Below are 22,874 nucleotides of genomic sequence, written 5' to 3' on the forward strand. Positions count from 1 at the left end.
TGTTCCATTAAAATCTAGACATTCTCTGCAGCCTCTCATGAACTGTCTTAAGGAGATTAAATGCTGGGTGGCAAACAATTTCCTCCAGCTAAACAATGAAAAAACTGAGGTGATTATCTTTGGTTCCTCCAAAATCAGAAACTCTATAGCCACTTATTTTGACAATCTTACTCCATATGTTAAGTCACATGGGAAAAAATGTAGGTGTTACCTTTGACTGTTGAAAAACAAATCAGCTCATTTTTTAAAAACAGCTACTATCAATTGAGAATCATTTCTAGACTTAAATCGACACTTTCCTTTCAAGGCTTGGAAAAAGTAATTCATGCATTTATCACATCACGGTTGGACTATCGTAATTATTCATACCTTGGTCTTCCCCAATCTTCACTGGCACGTTTGCAGATGGTCCAGAATGCAGCAGCCAGACTCTTAACTGGTGCAAAAAAGTGATCATATCACTCCAATTTTAGCCTCTCTTCACTGGCTTACTGTCTCTTTTAGAATTGAATTCAAAATTTTGCTCATTGTTTTTAAATGTCTTAATGGACAAGCCCCATTTTACATCTCTGATCTTATTATTATTTTATTTAGCTCCTAAGTCCGTCAGATCTGCTAACAAAGCTCTTTTATATGTCCCATGGTCACGACTTAAATTTAAAGGTGACAGAGCCTTTGCAGTTGCTGCTCCACGGTTATGGAATCAGTTGCCACCTGACATTAAGAGTGCTCCTTCTATTTCTGCTTTTAAATCTAGACTTAAGACACATCTTTACTCTATAGCCTTTCCTGACTATTAACTTATGGATTAGTAACTGTTATCTTTGATTTTATTCAAATTATATTTTATATTTTACTGTATTTTATGATTGTTCTGTGCAGCACTTTGGTCAGTGTAAGCTGAATTTAAATGTGCTCTGTAAATAAAATGTACTTACTTACTTACATTTATACAAACCTCACCTTCTCTTCATTTTAAGTTTTTAGGGATTGATCATATGTCGTCAAGTAGTTAAGGGGGTGGTTCACCCAAAAATGAAAAAGATGCATATTTATAATAAAATAAAATATGCAATATGTATAAATTTTTTATTAATTATTATATATAATCACTGTTCATAATATAATATGAATGGATAGACATAAATAGAAGAATAAATATTATATATAAATAAATATATACAATTATATACATATATTATTTTAAAATGCTGGTTGTTCTGTAATTTAGTGTACTGCAAAGTTAATATTGTTAATATTAAGATTAATATTGCATTTTTTATTTAATTTTGGTTTAACTTAAATAGTATTCTCAAATTAAATTTTTTATTTCAGTCAGTTTAATATAATTAGTTTAATAGCTGACTATTTGCAGGAAAACACCTTTTCGGTGTCATTAAAGGCTCTTTTGGGGGTTTACATAAACAGCATTAATGAAGCTTTTTTTTTGCACAATAGATTCATCACAATAATGTTACTCTAGTATATTTTTTTCACATTTTGAATGAAGAGTTGTGTGCTGCTGAAATTCAGCAGTTGTGCCCTTCCCTTGGGCACTGGGCGCATATTTCGCTGTCGTCTCCTGTGCCACACAAAGCTGTTGCAATTAGCCACGAAGCTGTATGCCTATTGTCATCTCTGCTGATATCAGCTGCTGATGTAAGCAAGGACACTATCTCAGGTGACCCACACTGAAACAAAGGGCCATGCACAAGGGGGAAGGCCGTTGCTCATCAGCAGACTTATTGACGGACTTCTGCCTGAACCAGTAATGGGCTTAGCAGGCTTCCAGAGGCCCTCTGATGAATGGAGGACAGCTTGAAAATTGTAATGCTCATTTTGGATCAGTTCCTCCATATATTTTTTTTCTGTCCCTGGATAGTAGTAAATAACCAGGACAGCTCCCTTACGTCCCTCCTGCTTTCTCCGTGTCTCCTCCCTTCTCTGCGAGAACATGCTCCAAACCATCTGCCTGATGGGAATCGCAGCATGCAAGGAGTGATGGAAACCCTCCACTTCCCTCTTAATGTCAAATAATAACCTGTAGATATTATTGCTCATTTTGATTGTGTTTTATTCGTAGGCTCATGCTTCATCTCAGGACTCTCTCCTTGAACTCTTTGCCTCGAGAACTCAGTGCCCACTTTCAGAGGGGCTTGACAGTTCATGTTTGACAATGTTTCAAACGACGCAGTGGCTCGAGACCTATACAAAGGCTTGCTGTGCAGCAGTAAGTGCAGTGTTATTCAAGTAGTTTATTTTTCTGATGGTGGAAGCCCTTTTGAACGACCTAATGTCAGCGGTATGCTGAGAAGTTTCCTTAGTGATTATGTTAAAGGCCGTGCTGTGCCTTTGTGCCAGATGAACGCCTTTAATGATGGAGAGAGTTTTTTTTTTTTGTTTTTTTTTGAGGACTAAAGAGCAGTCTAACACTAACACAGTGTGTTGAAATGGGTCTCCTGACCTCCTAAAGGCTCTTTACCTAAAGGCCTAACAGCGGGGATTGCAAGTAAAGCGTGCTCTCTGTAGTTCTTGGCTACATGAACTTAGCTTTTGTAGCATGCCTGAAGCTTTTTCACAAACCTCATCAAAATACATTCAGCAAATTTCAGAATTCAAAAATGGTCTCCTTTTTGAATTCATGAATTGGAATTTGATTAGAAAGGCAAGATGTGTTCATGTACACTAATGTTATCAATTTCAAACAAGGCTTTTCTCATTTAAGTTGACTGAAATAAGATACAGTAAATGAATAAATAAATAATGATGATGATTATAAAAAAATATTCATTTTCAGTGGAGGTTCTGTAAGTAGAATGCTGTAAGTTTAATAATTTAGTATTTTCAAATAATTCTTTATCTCAATATTATTTTATAAATAAATTTAATGTCACATTTTGTTTACTTGTAGCTATTTTTAGCACTCTTATTTTCATGTTATGGTTTTATAATTTTATGTTTATAATATGACTTTATAATTTTTTTTAAATGATAATATATGTATACTATTTTTGTCACTCATAATCAAATTAGACCTTCTCTTTTCATTTGACTGAAATAAGATATTTTTAAGTGGTGGTTCAGTAAGTAGTGTTCTGCAAGTTTATTTATTTTTTATTTTTTTCAATTTTTAATACTGTTTTTCAGATTTCATTTCACATTTTAGTTTAGTTAGTGTTAATTTCAGCAGTTGTTTATTTTATGGTTATTAGAAAATGCAAGATGATAATCTATAATATACTAATTTTATCACTCATAATCACTTTAAAATTAGGCTTTTATCTTTTGAGAAGCATTTCCTTTGTATCTGATTTGCAGTCTCCACAGTTTTTATTGAAGAAAGACAACAGATGCAATGACCAGCCTCCGTAAAAATAATATTCAGTAAATGTTTATCACTCTATGAGCACATTTTACTAAAAATCGCTGAATTTTCCAATTCATGGGACATTCTGTAAATCTAGTCTTGAGTTAGAAACAGAAACCAGGTCAGTTCTGGTTCACAACCCACACATATAGTATAGATCTCATATTGTAACCCTGAGGTCCCAGGTTCAAACACTGGAAAGGGCAAAATATAAAGGCCAGGTTACTTCAGGGCGGCTGCCCCCTTCAAGAGTGCACTACAAGTCGCATTGGATAAAAAATTGTTTTCTAAATGGCACGTAAAAACTAAAATGCTAATCCAGCATTCATACAGTAATTCATTTCTGTGTTTTACTGCTCAGTGACACACTCATGTTCTATTCCAAGAAGCTCTCCATCTAAAAGAAACCGGCGCTCTTGATCTCCATCTTGTGATCCAATGAACGTGCCTCACTCATCTACATTTGCCTAACTCATATACGGAATTACTTGGTATTCTACACACCATCTGAACCGCTTCTTTCCGTCAATCTCTGATAAATATTGAGGAATACTCAACTGAACCTGAATCATCAAAGCCAACAACTGGATTAGGACTAGATCCTATCTAATCGAGCCGAGAAACGCCAAGTTATGCTTTAAGGGCAAAGTTTGTGTTGCCCTAACAGTGATTGACATCTCTAATGTTTCGTCCCATAACGAGCACCTCTGCATCACGGCTCTCCTGGTGTGTTTGAAGTGCTCTCTGCTCTAAGGAAATGCACCAGGATAAGGGCTCACATTCCCCGTGTTATGCATTCGCTTCCATATTTCAGTCGAGGCATTTCATCAGCTCAAAGCAGAAAGGCAGTCTGAATTCCTCTGTTATATCAGAGGAATTACCTAGGAGCGGTAATGTAGGTTTACGCTGAGTTATCAACATTTCAAAACGTCAGAGGCCTTCTGGTGCAATTTAATGACTAATTACGTACAATAGTTGCAAAGACATTCAGTTGTCATTCATATACAATTTTACATCATATTCATATGTCATATATAATAGTGATTTGCCTTAAAAGTCAGTCCATGTGATTTTAATGTGCCACACTCTACTTTTGACTCAATAGCTTGGTTCGAAGGTAAGAAAGGCAAGCATATGAAAAGGTAATTTTATGTAGTTATTATTTATTGAGAGTCATGTGGTCCCGCTATATTGATCTAGGGTGCAGCAGTGATTGTCAGCACCATTTGAAAATGTTCTGTGTTTACAAAGCAGCACACGCCAGCGATTCAGGCATGACCAATTTAGACATTTTATGATTCTTGAGAGCTGATATTTTGACACAAATCAGATCCCACCACAGAATCATATTCCCCTTCCTCAATGCCAAAAATATCTTGTAATAGAGCTTCATAATCAGTTAGGCTAACAGGCTAAGCTGTTAACTGAAAACACAAAAGAAAGTGAAATTTTTGTAATATAATATGATGTGTGATGTGTGATTTAAAATACGTTAAATGGATAGTTCACCAAAATTTCTGTTGTCATTTTTCAGTTAATGATTAGAAATGGTATATATTTTTTATATAATAAAACATTGTAATTAAAGGGGAAAATACGGTAATTAAATATGGGAACTAACTTTCTTCTGTGGAACATGAAAGGTTATATTTTTTAGAATGTCTCTATTTATATATTTATTTATGAATGTATGTATTTATTTATGTGTGTATGTATGTATGTATTTGGTCCATACAATATGTAATGGGGTCCAGTTTTGAACCCATTGGCTTTTATTGTATATACAAAAACATTTTTCAAAATATATATATTTTTTGTCTGTGTGTGTGATTTTTACATAAGAAAGTCATACAGGTGTGAAATGACATGAGGTTGAATAAATTAATTTTTTTGGGATGAACAGATTTTGAAGATTAAAAATATGTATCCATTTCTAATCAGGTACTAAATAGAGTAACCATAGAAATCTCAGTCTTCGATATTGAGATGGTTTTGTTGAGGATGGTGGATTGGAATCTGTGGGGTTCTTTGTACCAAAGTATTTTTGACATCCCTAGTCTTAGCTGTGCGTGATGATGCCCTGTTTGTTTTGATGTGCAAAACATTTGATTTTGTCCTCTTGTCATTGTTTCAAAGTGTTGGTCACTGTTGTAATTGTGTGAAAATGCTTGCTTATCAGTTCCATTTGTTTTTTCCCCCCATTTCTCCTTTTTATGCATGCTGTTCCTCCTGTTTCTCTCCTCCTTCCTACACCGCACCACCCCTCCTCGTGTGCTCAGACGCTGCGCCCAGCACTGAAGCCGCAGCTCACGGTTGGTACCTCTCCCTCCTTCTTCTGCCAGCACAGCATGGCATTCTCTGCATGCCAGCTGAGTACAGTACGGCACGTAACGGCGACATGCACGGGATGCGGGAATGAAACTAATGTGGATTTGCTGTATATGTGTGTGTCTGTCCGTCCGTATGTCACATCCTTTATCCCTATTGCCATTCATCCGCAAAGACCCACCTGTTTGCCATGACGCTCCTCTCAGAGCATTCGCCGTGTAATTCCAGGCCGCGTCTCACATCCACCCCACCTGCATGAGCACTTCCCGAGTCCTTGTTGGCATTTTTGACTTCTCACCTTTTCAAGTCCTCACACAGCTCCCAACAGACACTCGTAATCCACCCCGCAATCATTTTTCATGAATTTAAATGACGTCCAAATGACTTTCTGATAAATGAACGGAGAGCCTTTTCTCTACATGACGCAGATGGCATTATACTCCACCTTGGTGCGCCAGCTCCACACGCAAATCACAGAACGGGGATCATTTGCATAGCTCATGGGCTTTATTGTGTTTTACAATATACCACGAAAGCGCTTTCTCAATTCATTAAGCCCTTTATCCTGGCTCTCAGTTTGCAGTGGCAGATGCTTGTGTAAATGTGTTAGATTTAGTATAAAGGCTTTTCGTGATACTGTGTAATTATGTCACCTGTGCCTTGTGAAACACCCTCTAATGATTTAATTAGCCATCATGTTGTGCCTGTTGACCATACCTCAAAATTGACACTTTTCTGCACCCCCGACCACCTCACGAACCGATCGAGTTGAGGCATCGTCGTTTGTTTACATATATCTGCAACTTTCTATATGGAAAAGGTTAAACCAAATACAAGCGGTAGAACATCTAAAGGTTAGGGCTATTCTTTTGCATGTACATAATTTGGACGTGCCTACAGAATGTGGTCAGGCTTGACTGTGTAGCAGAGCTATAATTGAGCTTTTGTACAGTTCACTGCATTTCTAAATACCATGTCACAAGGCCAATGTTAACCTTGTACAGTTATATCAGCCTGGCAGCGATGTTAAACTGAATCATTGTGCACTTTCCAATAATCCAAAGCAGTTTTTGATCCTACAAAAGGTTTTCGGTCATGCTAAGAGAACACAAGGTGAACCCAGGGGGCTTTGTCTCATGAAACAAATTGGTTTTAAATGTAGTGCTTCTTATCTTTGTGTTCTGTAGTTGTGGCATGGAGCTTTTTTGGTCTGGCATTTATGTTATGAAAAGGGTTAGTCATCTCAGTGCTTCCTGTCCTCTCTCTCATTATCGAAATCGTCAGGAAATGCCTTGTTGGTAAAATGTCAAGCATGCTTCTCCATTCGTTAATCCGACTGTGGAATCGGTGTCCCGACCTGTTGCAAATATGTGTTTCTGCTCATGTTAAGATGCTTGTTTGTGTTGGAAACGCACCCCGTGGTACAAAACGAGCACAATGCACGAGAATTAAGTCACATTGTTTCCGGAATAAAGACATCGAATCTAGTCTAGCGCAGAGAGCAGCTCATGATGGCAGAGCAAAGTGTCTATGTTCCTCCTCAGAAGATCCTGTCATTTGCATCTTGTCACACCTTGTATGTTTTATGTGGTTCACTTTTGTAGCTGATGCACATACTCTGTTTACCATCTTATTTTCCTGGGTGTGCTACTCTCACTGTTCAGGAGATTTCTCTTCTCTCTGATAACAGTCTTTTTTTACCCTCTCTGGTGTAGCCTAGCAACAAGCTGATCAAGCAATAAGTGGGGTTTTCAGCAGAGGTTGAGTGGGAGGCTGACATAGTGGGCAAGATTCCTTGCTAGAAAAGAAAGCTACAGCAGTGCCACAGAAAACAGTCTTATTTATGTATTTTTATTGCATTCATTCCCCTTTTTATTGACTCTTACTCTTTTTGTCTACACACTATTTTGCAAAATAATTAAGCTTGTCGGCTTTGCAAAATATGCACATTTTATAATGGCTTGGGAAGTTAAAGACAACATGAATCCAATATTTATTTAGTTTAATTGATATAGTAGTTATTTACTCTCAGAATAACTTGATAGTCTTATTGTGGACAAATTAGCAATATTACCTAGGTTTAGGTAACATTGTTAATGTTATAAACTAAAGATCCAGCTATGACATTGGTGAATATTATTTTTATGTTTTGGTGAACATTATTTTTGTTGTTTGCTGATGTTGTTGTTTTTATTATAATCAATTAATTTAATAATGTAATAATTTATTAACATGAAATATATTCAGTATTTACAATAAACTATAAACTATTATTTTTTGTTTGTTTGTTTGTTTGTGCATGCTAACCAGCCAAACCATGACCCCTCAATAATATTAACCAATAATATCACAGCTGGATTTTTGCAATACAATCAAATACGATTGATAACATCAACATTATTTCCCACTGAAATAAGTTTTCTTGGAAAATGTCATGATATGGAAATGAAATGTGTTCTGACAGCCCTTTCGTGTTGTCTTTTAACGGGACGTGTTGTGTGGCTGAATATGAATTAAACTGCAGACTAGAAGAAACATGGTTGGTGGGGTCAGATAGATCAAATTCTTATCAGCATGTCAGCAACCCTGTCAAACTCTTACTGTATCATCACACACTGGTATCCTCGGTATTAATCACACCTCACTTCACCTGACCCATTGCGTGTACGGTCACGCTCTTCTCTGCCTGCCTCTCCTCGAGCTGATTTATTGCCATCATGTCGCTGTTTTCAAAGCAATATATGTAGATCTCATTTATTTATTTATTTATTTTTTCTCTGGATCTGCAGTGAATTCAGATGAGAAGTGAGAAGCCCATTCAGTAGGTCCTCCATTTGGCTCTCTCTTTCTCTTCTCTCTATATATCACTCCATCCAGGCGTACTCCTCTTTCCTATTCATTTCCAAAGAGGATGATTGAACACACTTCACTTATTCTTGTCATTTCAACATCTTTGTTCGGTGTCGCACCACACAACATGTTTGAGGCTGGGTTTGGTAAACATGACGGTGGCGTCTTTTGATGATGTGCTTTAAGTAACAATGCGGCCAAGAGCCTGTAAGAAACCAGGTGTAAAATAACTGCTTTGTTTGCCCATGATTGCGACAAATGGAAAATCACTCCACTCTGGCCGACCAGTTTGGAGGACTATTTGCTCGCAATTATAAAAGTAAAACTTTTCAATCCTCGTTCTCAATATGACTGCCGTTTCATAAAGGAGCGGGTCTTTTCAGTAGGGATGTAATAATGGCTTTCATTTTTCTCGTTGCTGTGGCCACACCTCTGTCACAGTTTTCATAATGGCAGAAATGAATTAAATCTACATTTTTGTCCTATGAATGCTAAAGAGAATGTATTTTGTGAAACAAAGCCTCTAAAATAAATAGCATGGCTTTAGAAAAGGATGAATGGAAATCTGTGAGTGTCACACATGGTGCTAAAATTAAGCAAGGGCTTATTTAAGCCTATCTCTCCCTCGCTCTTTCACCGGTAAATCTAAGCCGCTGTTTGACATTAACTTAGCCACCTCTGATGTGAAGCTGTTTTATATGCCAATGTTAACTGCCTCTCCCTCATCCTCTCAAAGCAGTCGCCATGACGATTCCCCTGTCTGTTGTGGCATAGTAAAGCCTGTGTTACTTAACGTCTTGTTTTCAAATACTCTGATCTGTATTCCTTTCATGCATAGGAAAAAATAGCACACAAGAAAATGTCTGAATCTGAGAGGATGTACATGGAAATGAGAATATGCATCTACTGATTGCCTTTGCAAATAATTCTCCTTAGTTCTTGTCCTCTATATTGATTGGGTGAGAGGTTTTCTGAGAGCGCTGATGTTGCTGATAAACGCACTGGAACTTTTACTTTGTAGCACTCCACTTGTTTCAGTCTGAGATGCTGAGCAACATGTGACGGTTCATCCTACTTCAGCTTTTTTTTTTTGGGGACTGTTGAACTATTTTCATTGGCAGAGCAAAAATAGACTGGAAACTGTATTTGTCTAAAATACAGTATACTCAGTATTTCCCAAAATGAACAATTCTGTCATGTCATGAAGTTGAATGACTTTCTTTTCTTTGTGGAACAAATACACTGGAAGTTAATGGAGTTCAGTGTTGTTTTGGACCCCATTGGCTCTCACTGTATGCACAAAAACTGTTGAAATATTCTTTAAAATATCCACAAAAGACAGAAAGTTGTATATATTTGGAACAAAATGAGGGTGAGTAAATGATGACATTTCATTTTTGAGTGAACTATTTTTTGACATCTTTTATAGAACTTATTTATGAATCAATCATGCTGGAATTCAATTAAGTTCTTAAATATTGTTTATATTTTTTTGGCTTATTGGCTTATACAAAATATTGTATTCATACCCTCAAAGACTGATCAGGCAGAGCATCCGTATTCATCCCCCTCCGTCAAATGCACCATTCTGCATTTGTGTTCTGATTATACTCATTGATAAAGCTCTGACAGACGGTGCCCTCTCTTCGCGACAGTTGTATGTTGTGGTCATCTGAGGCCTGGTCTTCTTGCTCCATCTGCAAAGATGAGCATTTGCTCTTTCATCACTGGTCTGTCCAGCGGGCTTGAAAGGGCAGTGCCGTTAACAGCTCTGGAGCCATAGCATTAGTCGATGCCCCCCTCGCTCCCTAATCCTCCAGTAGGAGAGGTGAACGGAATGGAAAGGACACACCTGCCAACACGCTTAGCCCAGGAGGAGAAGATAATTGAGCAGATTCTGAACCACAGGGAGCGCCATAGCAGAATACAGTGGGATAATGACCACTTTGTTCCCAGCTGGTCTGCAGCAGGTGAAGCAGAAGAGTTGGCGCCTTTAATGTCCCCGAATTGTTACATTTGGATGCCATCACGACCAGGGCTTTCATCAATCAACAGGAATGAGTTCTTCTGCAGCTTCAAGGGTCGCCTCCTTTGTAGACTTTTTCAGAGTCTGCCTTTACTCCCTTTTTCTCTCATGTCTCTTCTTTTGCAGCCACACATGCTTAGTTTGAGCGAGTGATGTATGGCTGCCAGTGGTGCTTTGCTGCAGTGTGTAGTGTTTCTGATGAGCGGGGTTTGGAGTAATGCTGGCGTGTGAATGGCTGAGGCAGGGCTCCGAGGCACCTTCAGGACTGCCTGCAGGGGCCTTGCAGGTGACGCGCATATGCTGCAGTAATTAGTCTGAGAGTTGCGCAGCATTAACAGAAGCAGAGGATTTGGGATGGCAAAGGCACACCTTTCTCCGCTCAGCACTCTCCTCTACTGACTAGTAAGTAGGAACATAGAGAGCCAGCACACATGGGCCAGTCTAGACGGAAGAAATAACGTGGGTTTGAGATGGCTTCGATCTCCCAGCAGACACAGACAGTCTCAGTACTCCAGCCTAATTGGAAATAACATTCCTCATTTATGCAGCAGGGCTCAACGGTAAGGATTTTTTCTACGTGCCCTGCCAACATTTTGACTAGCCTTTACACACACAAAAATATGAATTTGTATTGTTTTTATTATTTTAGTTTTACATTTATATTTTTCCATTTCTAATTTGATGTGTAGTTTATATTAATTTTTTTATATGTATTTATTATTTATTTTATATTTTTATTTTTATTTATTTTAAAATATTTCAAATTTAATTTATTATTATACATAATGTACAGTAATAATAATAATACTTTTCTAATTAAAAATAACTAAGTTATATACAATTAAAATAATTATAAATATCAAATTATACATTTGACATTTTTTACTTAATCACAATTTTTTGCACTTTATTATTATATTATATTATATTATATTATAATATATTGTTTTAGATTAGACTAGACTAGACTAGATGGAGGCAGTGAATGAGGAGACAGGAAATGATAGGGAAATAGGTTCTCCTCTTGATTGGCATTGTGCAACATGCCTAAACATTTGCTCATTATTTAAAGGCTGCATCTTCCAATTTCTGTTCCAAGAGTTAAATGCAAAAAAAAATTTCCTAAAAGGTGCATTAGCACTGTTAATAAGTGCTATTATTAAGTGAAACTATGTTGTCCATCCTGCCTCTTTTATCTAGCAATTAAGTGTCCATGGGCATTAATTAAGTCTCACATGAAACATAACTCTTAGTAGTCCAGCTGGCTGAGGAAAAAATAAATGTTTGAACATCTATAATCTCCTCCCCGCTGTCTATATAACTATAGCCAGCCAGAAAGCTCATGCTGGGAGCAGGGGAACTTTTCTCTCTCCAGCTCATGCATTGAAGCTAGAGCAGACTTACCTTTTATGTGAGGACTGTATTAGATGGACAACTGTGCGGGCGTCCTCTAGTCAACCAGGCAAAGATTTTCATTTACACCACCAGGAAGTGGTTTACCTGCTGCGATGGAGATACAGCATAGCACCATTAGCCCTCAAAGCAACAGAAATTCGCTAGAAGCCACACAAAATGAGGTTGCTGGGACTCTGCCAGATATGTACCCCTTACATGACATGGTATGACATTTTATTCAATGCTTTCTCCCTACTGTCGCAAGGCTCATTGTGGAATTCAAAGCCATTTATTCGGTGGCTCTGATAAAGTCAGCGAGAGGGCGGGAGGCAGATCTCTGCTCCGTGGATGACCCTGGCCTGTTGAGTGGAGTTTGCGCCTGCGCTCTGCCCGAGGCGATCGGATGCTGTCTGGCTCTGTCGGTTTCCTGGCGACTGAGGGGGACGAATTAACACTGATCCCTAAGCTCGAGGGAAATGAGGGAAGCGGCATCTGAGGAATACACCCATCTCGCCCGTGGCTTTGTACGGTTCCCTGGAAGGGACATCTTATCCTGGATTAGCTCTGACAAACTTCACTTCCCCTGCTTCTCACAGAATGGAACAACGTGAGTCCCTTGTGCCGAATGTGTTGTTCCCAGATTTGCATAATGCTGGATTGTTGTGAATGCGAGTTAGTCCACAAAAGCAGCCGAAGCAGCCTGAGAATTTATTGATGTTTGAAGGGCAGACGAAGAGAAGCCAAAGAAAAAACATGGCCGTAGTGAAAGTACAAATGATCAAGCATCTCTTAACCAAAGGATCTGGTTCGTCGTCCGCGAGTACGCCTCAGGCGCACCTGTCAAACTCAAAATCCGTGGCATCTAAGCAGCTTGTAAAGGTTGCCCTCATTCCATGTCCTGCCTCCGAACGCGCCCCATGGCCCAGTTCTGTCCGCCTCTGTGTACTGTGACTATAAATCAGCAGAGGCTGCCGTACGTGTCAGCGCTGACGGAGCTTGAGGTGGGAACTGACAAAAAGGAGTGGCTGCAGTAGCAGGGATGATAAACAGACAGTACGGAAAAGGAAAGGGTGACCTGGAGATGTTCCTCGACTCCTTGTGGGATGTTTCCTACCTACGACGCTTTTGTCTCTCCAGTCTCTTGCCATCATGAAGTTCGTTTTGAAATAATTACTTTGTTAATATGTTTAAGTGGAAACCTTTTGGAATGGCCCCGGAGATGCAGCATCTTCAATTTGCCGATATCCATTGCCCTTAAAGTACATTATAACTTCCTATGTTCAGAAACACTGAAATACCTTCAGGTAAAATATATTCAAATCCAATTTTATCGCACAAGACTGCTGCATACGCATTAACTCCAAGTGGCTATAGCAAAATTGAGCATTATACATAAGCCTCTGATCGGGGTGACTGCAACACAGGGGGTCAATGAGATTTTTAATTACATTTCCATTACAGCACAGCACTGCTGCTGCTGGGCTGAAGGAACAGGTAAATATAGACAGGGTTTGCAATAACACATCTGTGATCCATCCGACCACAGGCCCAAGAGCAGAGTCATTTCATTCCAATCTGCTCACACTTTCACCACTGCAATCACTTTTGCTTAATTACAAAATTAGAGGATCTAATTAGAAGATCTGCTGTCTTTGAAATCAACACATCCTTTGAAATGAGACACTTTCCTTGCCCAGAGGGCAGACTTTTCCCTCCTTGTCAAATCGATTGCGCTTGAGTAAGTACGATAGGTTCTGTTTGCCCGTGGACGGGGTGACCCTGCCATTTTTTTTTAAAGGTGATTTCATTTTCTCAATACGGAGTGTACCTTGTGCACCATTCGCTGTTGTCACATTCTTTTTCTTTTTTGTGAGCCACCATTCAGTCTAGAACATCTTTTACTTTACCTATCACTTAGTCTAACAGCAATACTTGAAAGTAAAAGTAAAATGCAATGAAGTGCAGTATTTTATCTCCCCATGAGGGGGAACATTTCCATCCATCATGGAAATGGCATATGGAGAGAGAAAAATTAAGAAAATTGCCACAGACTTTCCTTCCTTTTCAAAGTCAAAACAGATAAGCCTGATACAGAGTAACTGCCTTTTTTTATAATGCCTCCATGTGATTTGAGGCAAGATTTCGGGTGTTCGGTTTCTGGCTGTCAGTACATCAAAAGTGATTGAAAGCTTATTGAACATTGGCTCGCTTCTTGTGTTTCTCCCAAAGGAGACATTTTGATGTGGACATTTTGTGAGTGAGTAAACGCTGCTTGAATTTAATGAGATTTCTGAATGGAGGGCTTTATTAAACTTTACTAAGACATGAAGGACAAGACACAGAGCAACAACTGGCTTTTTACATTGCCATAAGTAATAAGATCTACCAGCTACATCATCGCAAATCGCCTTGCAGATCTTTCATTGCAGATGTTTGATTATGAAGTACTTCTTTTTGATGATATTTGGATTACTGGCAAAATCGTGAGGCTTTAATTTACCAGTGATGGTGCAGCTCAGTACGATAGTTGTAGAGAAAGGCTGAATGCATGGTATGACTTGGATCAATGAAATGGCTCTGTGCGGAGCTATATAATTAGAGCCTAAACATGTGATCACAGGGCTTTGTCAAAATAGTTTATGAAAGATATTTTTTATGATTTTGAAAGAGGACGCTTATGCTCCAGTTATTGCAATTTAAAATAATTGTTTTCTATTTTAATATATTTTCAAATGAAATGTATTCCTGTGTTGCCAAAGCTGAATTTTCAGCAGCCATTACTCCAGTCTTCAGTGTCACTTGATCTTTCAGAAACATTTGTTATTAATGTCGAAAACAGTTGTTCTGCAGCATTTATTTGAAATATAAATCTTTTGTAACATTATAAGTCTTTACTGTATTTTTAATACAATTTAATGCATCCATGCTTAATAAAAGCCAAACTTTTTTTATTCAAACCAAATAATCTGAAAAAGAATGAAGAAAATGAAAAGATAAAAAACAAGACAAAAAAATAAAAAGATATATGTTGACGTATGTGGATACCCAATGAGCCACAGCAAAGTTCATTTCAAATCTCCACTGGAGCACAGTATCTGTTGCTGCTTGGGCTTCTTTTGAGAAAGTTATTAGAAGTGGGCAATGACTGCCTGAGTCCAAGATGATAAAACAACATAAGCTTTTTCCTGAGGAAGTGAGGTAATTGACTATGAGTGCAAGATCAAGTGTAGCCACTGGCTCAACTCATGAAGAAAACGGCTGCATATCTCCTTTCGCACCTGTGCTAAGAACATTGAGGCGTAAACCGACAGCGTAATGCGTTCTCCAACTGCCTTTGAACATTCTGAATATGAGCTGTACACTTCTAACCTTTTGTCATGGCCAACAGGATCGAAACCGCAATTCTGCTGTCTGTTCTTGTCAATGATTGTTGTTATTCCTGTCTACTCTCAAAAGATGCACTTGTACTGGTTTGAAAAAGGAAGATATGATAGAAAGATAGCGTGAAGACACAAAAGAAGCTTATTTTGGGTCATTCTTTAAAAAGTCTTCCACTCTTGAAAATGTCAACACTGATGGAGACAAAAGGAGGGGAATCAATAAGTGCTGGTTCAATATCTGGGTGTCCACACAAGAGACAATGTTACTTGTGCCCTAGTGGCCACAGACTCATCCGTACCATTGTTTTTGACTGAGAATCTGAGACTGTCTTCCTCAGTGGTGTTGATGGGACAGATGACCCTCTGAAGTCAATCCAGCTATCACACTTTATTGTCTTGGGATATTTCTTCAAATCAGCAAGCATGACTTCTTGAGGAAGAGATGTGTTGCGGCACTTCGGCCCTTAGGGTCCTCACCTCAAGCCCCTCAGAGACACGTCCTGTCCTCCTTCCGTCCAGATTGCTTTTGCTGTGGTATTTCGCTCATAACTCAAGGTCCTGGCATCATGCAGGGCTCTGTTTGCTCTCATTCTCTTTTCTCCACCTTTTGTCTTCATTTAGACTTTGAACACCAGAATTAAATGTCAGCTTTGGGTTTTGGCTTTGCTTTGTGCTTGTGTGAAATCGGGCTGAGCAGTGATGGAAGGATGTTAGGCATGCCTGTTACATCAGTATTCTTCGATTTGTGTTTTCCGCTCAATGGCTTTACTTTGAAACTCTGAAACTGAAGCAATCCCACAGTTGTGATTTTTACATTTTTAGAGGATGAATTATTGGATGTAGGATAAACTACTGTAATATTACTCATTTAAAAAAGTAACAACCATTCAAGCTAGTAACAAGTAGCTAACTGTAGATATTTAAAGTGGTCAGCATATATATATATATATATATATGAGCAATATCACTCGAGTATGAGAGTGATATTGCGTTTATACAACAGTTCGACGGAACATGTGTGTAATTAAACAAGAAACAACGGAGTGCCTAATAAGACCCTCTTTTGTGCGGAACTACTTCCTTCCGCCAAATAAATATAGAGCAGAACGATGTTGTCGCTCGGTTCCGAAGCGAAAAGCTGGTATGCATTGCACCTGCTGCCTTATTATACTCACGCTGTGATCAGCGGCAGCTGGATGCAATAATTGCATGCCAATGTGCATTGGCTCGTTTAGTTTACACTCGAAGTAGATTGGTCTATCGAAGCGATATCCCAATTCGTCGGTCACGACGTGACTCATAGTGACCGACTGAAAGGGAACGTTACTGTGATTATAAATATATACATTTATAAATGACAATTTATTTAGTTATATAATGATATATGTATGTGACTATGTATTCAGCTCATTGTGAAAATAGCATGTGACTGGAAAAGCAACCGTATTGTTTAAGCAGCTCAGCTACTGAAAAATGTAGTCAATTTAGTTGTGTCACTACTTTTAGTTACTCCTCAAAACTGGAGGCCGAGGTGTTAGATTAGATATTCTTTTCAATTTGCAAGCCAAAGCTGTAAACTACGTTGAGGCAAGAAACAGGGAATCTAATGAAAAGTTACATAATGGTCTGCGTGTTTGAATGTGATAACTTCATTTTAACGTAACTGGATTAGAGTGCAGCAGTGCAAAATGAGAGAATATTCAGGTTTTTTGTAGAATTATCATTTCTGCTGGGGAAACTGTTCAGCGGAACAGCAAAGCTGATAGGATCTTTCATCTTGTCTTCTCACTGTAGTTTGGCAGAAGGTGTCCACTCCAGCCAGGTGATTTGCCCCATTTCAAGCAAAAAAGAATGCTTAGTGCATCGTCTCAAGACTGATGAAGCTCTTTTCCTTTCTCTCTCTCTCTCTCTCTCTCTCTCTCTCTCTCTCTCTCTCTCTCTCTCTCCCATTCCTTCACTCACTCACGCGCTCGCTCACTCACTTATCCGACTGGGTAATTGCGTATTCCGGTCTTTTATTCTGCAGTCATAAACGTTAAACAGGAATACTGTTTATGGTAATGATTCTTCCATAAGCACCACGCAATACATGTAATTATATGACTCCGTCTAGTCAAATTGAGATGAGAGCAAATTTCTAGGGTTTCATTAAGATGGCAATTTCTTGGAATTACTGAATATTCCGGAGGCAAAATGGCTGCTGAGATTAGAGGAGGTTGCTTGAGAATTACTCATTTCTAAACCATCTGCTTCTCGAATTACACATTAGCCAAACTGTTGGTTCACAGTGGACTCTTATTGAATTACGGTGCAGTCATTGTGTTAAGGGCAGCCCGGCACACCAGCGCACCTCCGAACGTGGTGCGATCGCGGGCCTCAATCTTCTTTCTCATTGCCCTGGCTCAGCTCCGAACACCCCTTCATTTATCTTCAGGCTGTAGAGGGTGGAAAGGAGAAAGAGGACATTAAAAAGACTTGAAGCTGGATGTTAATCTCTATCAAATCCATTCAGTGACAGAATGACCCAAGCAGACAACAAACCGGCAACAGTATCTTGCAACAAAGTGGATGTGGGAAGAGCGATCTCTGCCATTCCTAGTCTGTTTATCCCTTCGTCCTGTACACATTAACATCTTAATAGGAATGTGTGTTAAAGCACGTCTTTAGCCCCCTCCCTTCCTTTTGACAAGCGTGAATTAGGTGTCAAGCCGATTCCCTCTGACTTTAATTGAATCTGCCTTCCCTCTGAAAAAGGGAAATCTGAAGTCAAAATAGCTTATTAGGTTTATCAAGTCATGTTTTGTTGGGTTTGGCAGTTAGCGCCAAAGCATCATCCCTACATCCCACCCCCACCCTTCCCACACAGGAGTTGTTTATGAGGTGAGATTGGGTGGGATGTTGTACAAGCACACCGCTCTGTGCTTTCTCGCTTTTCGTTATCCTCTAATAAGTTGTGGCCTGCCGTTTTTGTTTTTTGAACTCCCCCAGGAAATCCCCTCAGCTCTCAGGCTCAGGCCACAGATGAGAGCGGGAGATTGCCGTGGGTAAACAGGGAAGGCTGATCAACTCCTCGTGACTGTATTAACAAGCGTCGGATTGCTCAGACGAGACATCCTTCCCCACGCTTCCTTTGCCTTCTCATCGCGTTTTTTTATCGAGTGAGATGTTTGAAGTGGGGATGAGCCCGTAGACTGATAAAACCGTACATAGACCGTGAGATGTAGCAGGGAGATCACATGCTCTCTTCCCTGTTGGGTGTTCCCAGGGCTTGATTTTTATTAAAACGGACAGATTTCAACTTTTTCTATTATGTTATGTGAAGGTCACATTAAAACAGTCTCAGAAACTTTTTACCATTCCTCTGTTATTTATATTTGCTACTTTGAAGATGCCTTTTATTTATAGATTTTATTGTTTTACCCACATTCAGACCCAGACTTTCGAAATTAAAATAGGAAAATTATCACATTAAAATGTTATAAAGAACCACAAATTTGCTTGAGAAATTAAACTTGCAATATGCAAAAAATAAATAAATAAATAAAGCTAGCTATACTTGGCCATTTGTTTAAAAAAAAATGTTAAAAATGTCACTTCCACAAGAGAATGCTATTAAATACAATACATCATTTGAAATGTGGTGGAAATGTTTATTATTATCAGGGGGGAAAAGCATGAAGAAAATACAGTTTTTGAAAGTCCACAAGGCCAAATGTGCCCATATTTGAAGAAACAGCCCTTGATGTGCACAGAAAACTGTGGCACAAATCTTAGGTGTTGTTAATTAACAGTCTTGGTGACATGGAGGTCTTTCATGTCTTTCATTGGCCGGCTTTAGAGTGATGTCTCCTGTCTATTTTCTCTCAGTACTTCTCTTCAAACTCTTTCATTTCCGAGCCGAGTGTGAGATATTGATGAAAAATTTTGCTCCTCCTTTGCTCTGTGAAGAACCAATCAAGTCCACAGCATTAACTTTGGGTTGTCATGGATCCCTACACTTGATCAATAAACTTCACATATCATTACTCTGCGCAGTCTCGGAGGCCTTCCTTGTTCTCTGGCTGAAATGGAATAAATCTTTGTTAAAAATTGCTTGTGATTTGCACTTTTAGTCTTGAGGGCAAAGTGTATTTCTTTAGCTCTGGCTTCAGACGGCTCACAGTTTGTGCCAGATTCGTTTGAGTTATAGTCAGGACTGTAGTTGACAGAAGAATATAAACAACAAGGCCTGTGTCTTCAGAGCTCCACTTTCACACTCGTAAATGTTTAACCAGTTTCACTCACGCTTTCTGTTTGCATCAGTTCTGTTTGTTGGTGCCTGTCTATAGTTTGGAGGTCTTATTCTGGAAAGGTGGATTTCAAAGATACTTGAATGCCTATTGCAGGCCGTATCTAAAATGTCTTACACATTAAAAAACATTTTTATCTACATATGTAACTTCAGCATTCATTCATCTTATACATTTTACGATATGATTACTATGTGTTCCTCTTTTCCCAACTAAATTATCTTCTTTCTCCTCAAAAGTATTTTTTTTTCCAATTAAATTTATTATCTAATATTTACAGTTTATCATTATAGTGAATCTGAGTAAGATTAATACTAATGTGTTTTGTCTATTATGGAATCACAGAAAGAATATGTGTAGCTTGTCTAAAAAATGTAATTTGGTTGCACTTTCTATAGAGCCTGCTTTCTGCATAATGCTTTCGTAATACCTTATAATTCACCTCCTTATCAGCTGTATGATAATGTAAATTAATACATAATACTATAATACAAATTTATAATTTCATGCACTAACTTTCGTAAGCTTTTTAAAAGGATTTTATACTTTATTCAACATTAAACTGATCAAAAGAGACAGTAAAGGTGTTTACTGTATATTATGCATATGTTACAAGAGATTTCAATTAAAAAAAGAAAAAGAAATGCTGTTCTTTTGAACTGTCTACTCATCAAAGAATCCTGGAAAAAATGTATTACAACTGGAGTAATGACTGCTGAAAATTCAGCTGTGCCATTTAGATATATTAAAAGAGAAAATTGTTATTGAAAATGTTAATATAATATGTTATAATATTACTGTTTTTACTGTATTTTTGATCAAATAAATGCAGCCTTGGTGAGCATAAGATACTTCTTTCAAAAACATGGAAACATCCTACCGACCCCAAACTTGTGTACATTTTTAAGGTGGCTTTAATAATGCATTATACATTATAAACAAGCTTCATATGCAGTGTTATATCTTCTGTTTGTTGATTCTGTTGCAAGTAACACATCATCTCTTGACTCTTTTCTGTCAGATTCACAAGCAGGACCAGAAGCACAGAGATTGGACCATGCGGTTATCGGAGGAGTGGTGGCCGTCGTGGTCTTCGCCATGTTGTGTCTTCTCATCGTTTTGGGACGATACTTTGCAAGACACAAAGGTAATTCAGCCCCCAGACTTTCTTGCGGCACACTGCCAAGGTCAATAGACTTTCTAATTACTTGGAATAAGATTCTGGATAGGCGAAGAAGCCATCCTGTCGTTGAAGCTCTGCAGGTGCTTTGAATTGGCCCGTGGCTACGACCACATTAAGGCCGCTATCCCTCTGATTGCATCGCACTGTTGTGTTCTGTAATATAAAGTGGGCGCAGCATCTCCACTTTTCATCATGGCTACTGCCTTCATTATCACGCGACTGACTGAGAGGATGGGAATAATCCCACTCGGAAATGAAGTTTAAAGTGGTTCGCTTATTCCCACCACCTTGTAACACTTTCCAAGGTTAATTCTAAAGCGCAAAGTCAAACTGAACCCAAAACTGGAGAAGATTTTATGGAAATTTCCTGAATTATTAGCCACAAATAACTGAGTGCGTGTCAGACTCAGTTTTCGTCTCTTTTCTTGTTTGTTTTATCTAATAGCGCTCGATCTAGAGGGTCAGATTTCATCTGCCGTGCTGTAATCAAAGTGTCTCCATCATGGGGTATTAGTTTGGGGATGTATTACCTGTTGTTCTCACACATGAAAGACAGTGTAATGCAACCAAATGCAGCGTGGTGAAATTAATGCCTTATTTATGGGCAGGTAAAGTCCCTGGAATCGACCCTCACTCTAAATTAGAGAAGCAGCTCCAGATGGTCTTTAATCTCTTTTAAAACCCCACAATTGCTTCAATCAGAGGCCCCGGGGTGCTGGAGATATTGCTTTTATCAACGCGCTTTTCTTTGAAACCCACACAGGCACCTACTTCACACACGAAGCCAAGGGGGCAGACGATGCAGCGGACGCCGACACGGCCATCATCAACGCCGAAGGGGGCCACAACAACTCGGACGAGAAGAAGGAGTACTATATCTGAGTCCCGAGGCCTCTGTTGTTCTTACTATTTTCTTTTGTTTTGTTTCAGCGGGAGGGGGCGGGGCATGGGGAAACTGAGATAGTTTTTGTTTATTTGTTCGATTTTCTTTCCTGGGGATTGAATGAAGTAGAATGCTACATGGGCAGCTGAGAAGATGTAGGTATTTGTGTTATACAGCGGGATCAGGGTCAGCAAAAGCCATCCATCACGTCACACCCCAAACCACCCTCCCTGAAAACATACATACACCACATTCTCTGATTATCGACTTTATCAGCTTTCCTATGAAGGTACATGAGCGCACACCTCAATACATTCCCCTATACTGTGGGCATCTTTCAAAACATCATATCCTCTGTACTAAGCAGGCCTAGTCACATGACAGCATTTTGATTAACTCAAGTCAGCAGCATCATGAAGGGAAGTACAAGCAGCTTCCTTCCTTCCTGTACCCCAATAAGTTGATGAGACCAGCGGAGAATTGATCCTGAACGTTGCACCTGTTTTCATTCTGACATTCTGCGTCTGCAGAATGCTTTTATCCTCGGTTTACTTCATTTACTTGAGTTTTTTTTTTCTCCCAATTATACTGTATGTGCCAGTACATTTGAAGAATAGCTACCGCTCAGAATGAGCATAGGTGCAGACGAACGCTTCCTGCTACACTGCACCTTCGGAGGCTTCTCATCTCGTTCTGCTCAGCTACACACAACCGAAAGCCCTTGCAGGTATTTATTGTTTTGGTATAATGATGTCTTAGGTTTTCTCAGCATTTTCATCCAGAAATGTTTTCGCACATGCCATAATGACGAAACAGTCGCCATCACTGAAAAAGGTCTAAATGATGTGGCTTATGTTATATTTTTTCGTGCTGTAGTTTCCCATGCAGGGCTGGTGAAGGTGACCCTCTAGCACACGTAAATAACTACCTAAAATAGTGTCAACGCAAGACGTTTTTGAGTTTTAGAGCCTGCTTTTGTTAGGCTCAAGGGAGGAAGCGCCACGACCATCATGTTTGTAGATGTACAGAGAGGAAAGATTTGGAAATGGTTTGATTACTATAACTTTACTACCTTAAAATGCATTTTAACAGCCAAAAAAAACATCTGCATTTGTGTATCTTGTTTGTAGGCGAGTCAGTGAGGATGTGACATTGATGTTAAGCAGTCCAACA

General features: G+C 38.9%; 1 protein-coding gene across 4 annotated transcripts in view; it reads left to right on the forward strand.

Annotated features, from left to right (window-relative positions):
• LOC107715321 (cell adhesion molecule 1-like) overlaps window positions 1-21,886 on the forward strand; it is a 326,676-nt gene extending 304,790 nt beyond the window's left edge. For 2 of the 4 annotated variants that reach the window (XM_016521402.1, XM_016521403.1), the window contains 3 exons: window positions 5,647-5,679; window positions 20,657-20,782; window positions 21,582-21,886. In XM_016521402.1, the coding sequence (XP_016376888.1) occupies window positions 5,647-5,679; window positions 20,657-20,782; window positions 21,582-21,700 (278 nt within the window). In that variant the 3' untranslated portion in view covers window positions 21,701-21,886. The remainder of the gene's footprint in view (window positions 1-5,646; window positions 5,680-20,656; window positions 20,783-21,581) is intronic. The other 2 variants (XM_016521405.1, XM_016521404.1) reach the window with 1 other exon arrangement.
• Window positions 21,887-22,874: the final 988 nt, after the last annotated feature.

This window comes from Sinocyclocheilus rhinocerous, unplaced genomic scaffold (assembly GCF_001515625.1).
Source record: "Sinocyclocheilus rhinocerous isolate Xijiao unplaced genomic scaffold, SAMN03320098_v1.1 scaffold299, whole genome shotgun sequence".
In the NCBI taxonomy this organism is placed as follows: Eukaryota; Metazoa; Chordata; class Actinopteri; order Cypriniformes; family Cyprinidae; genus Sinocyclocheilus; species Sinocyclocheilus rhinocerous.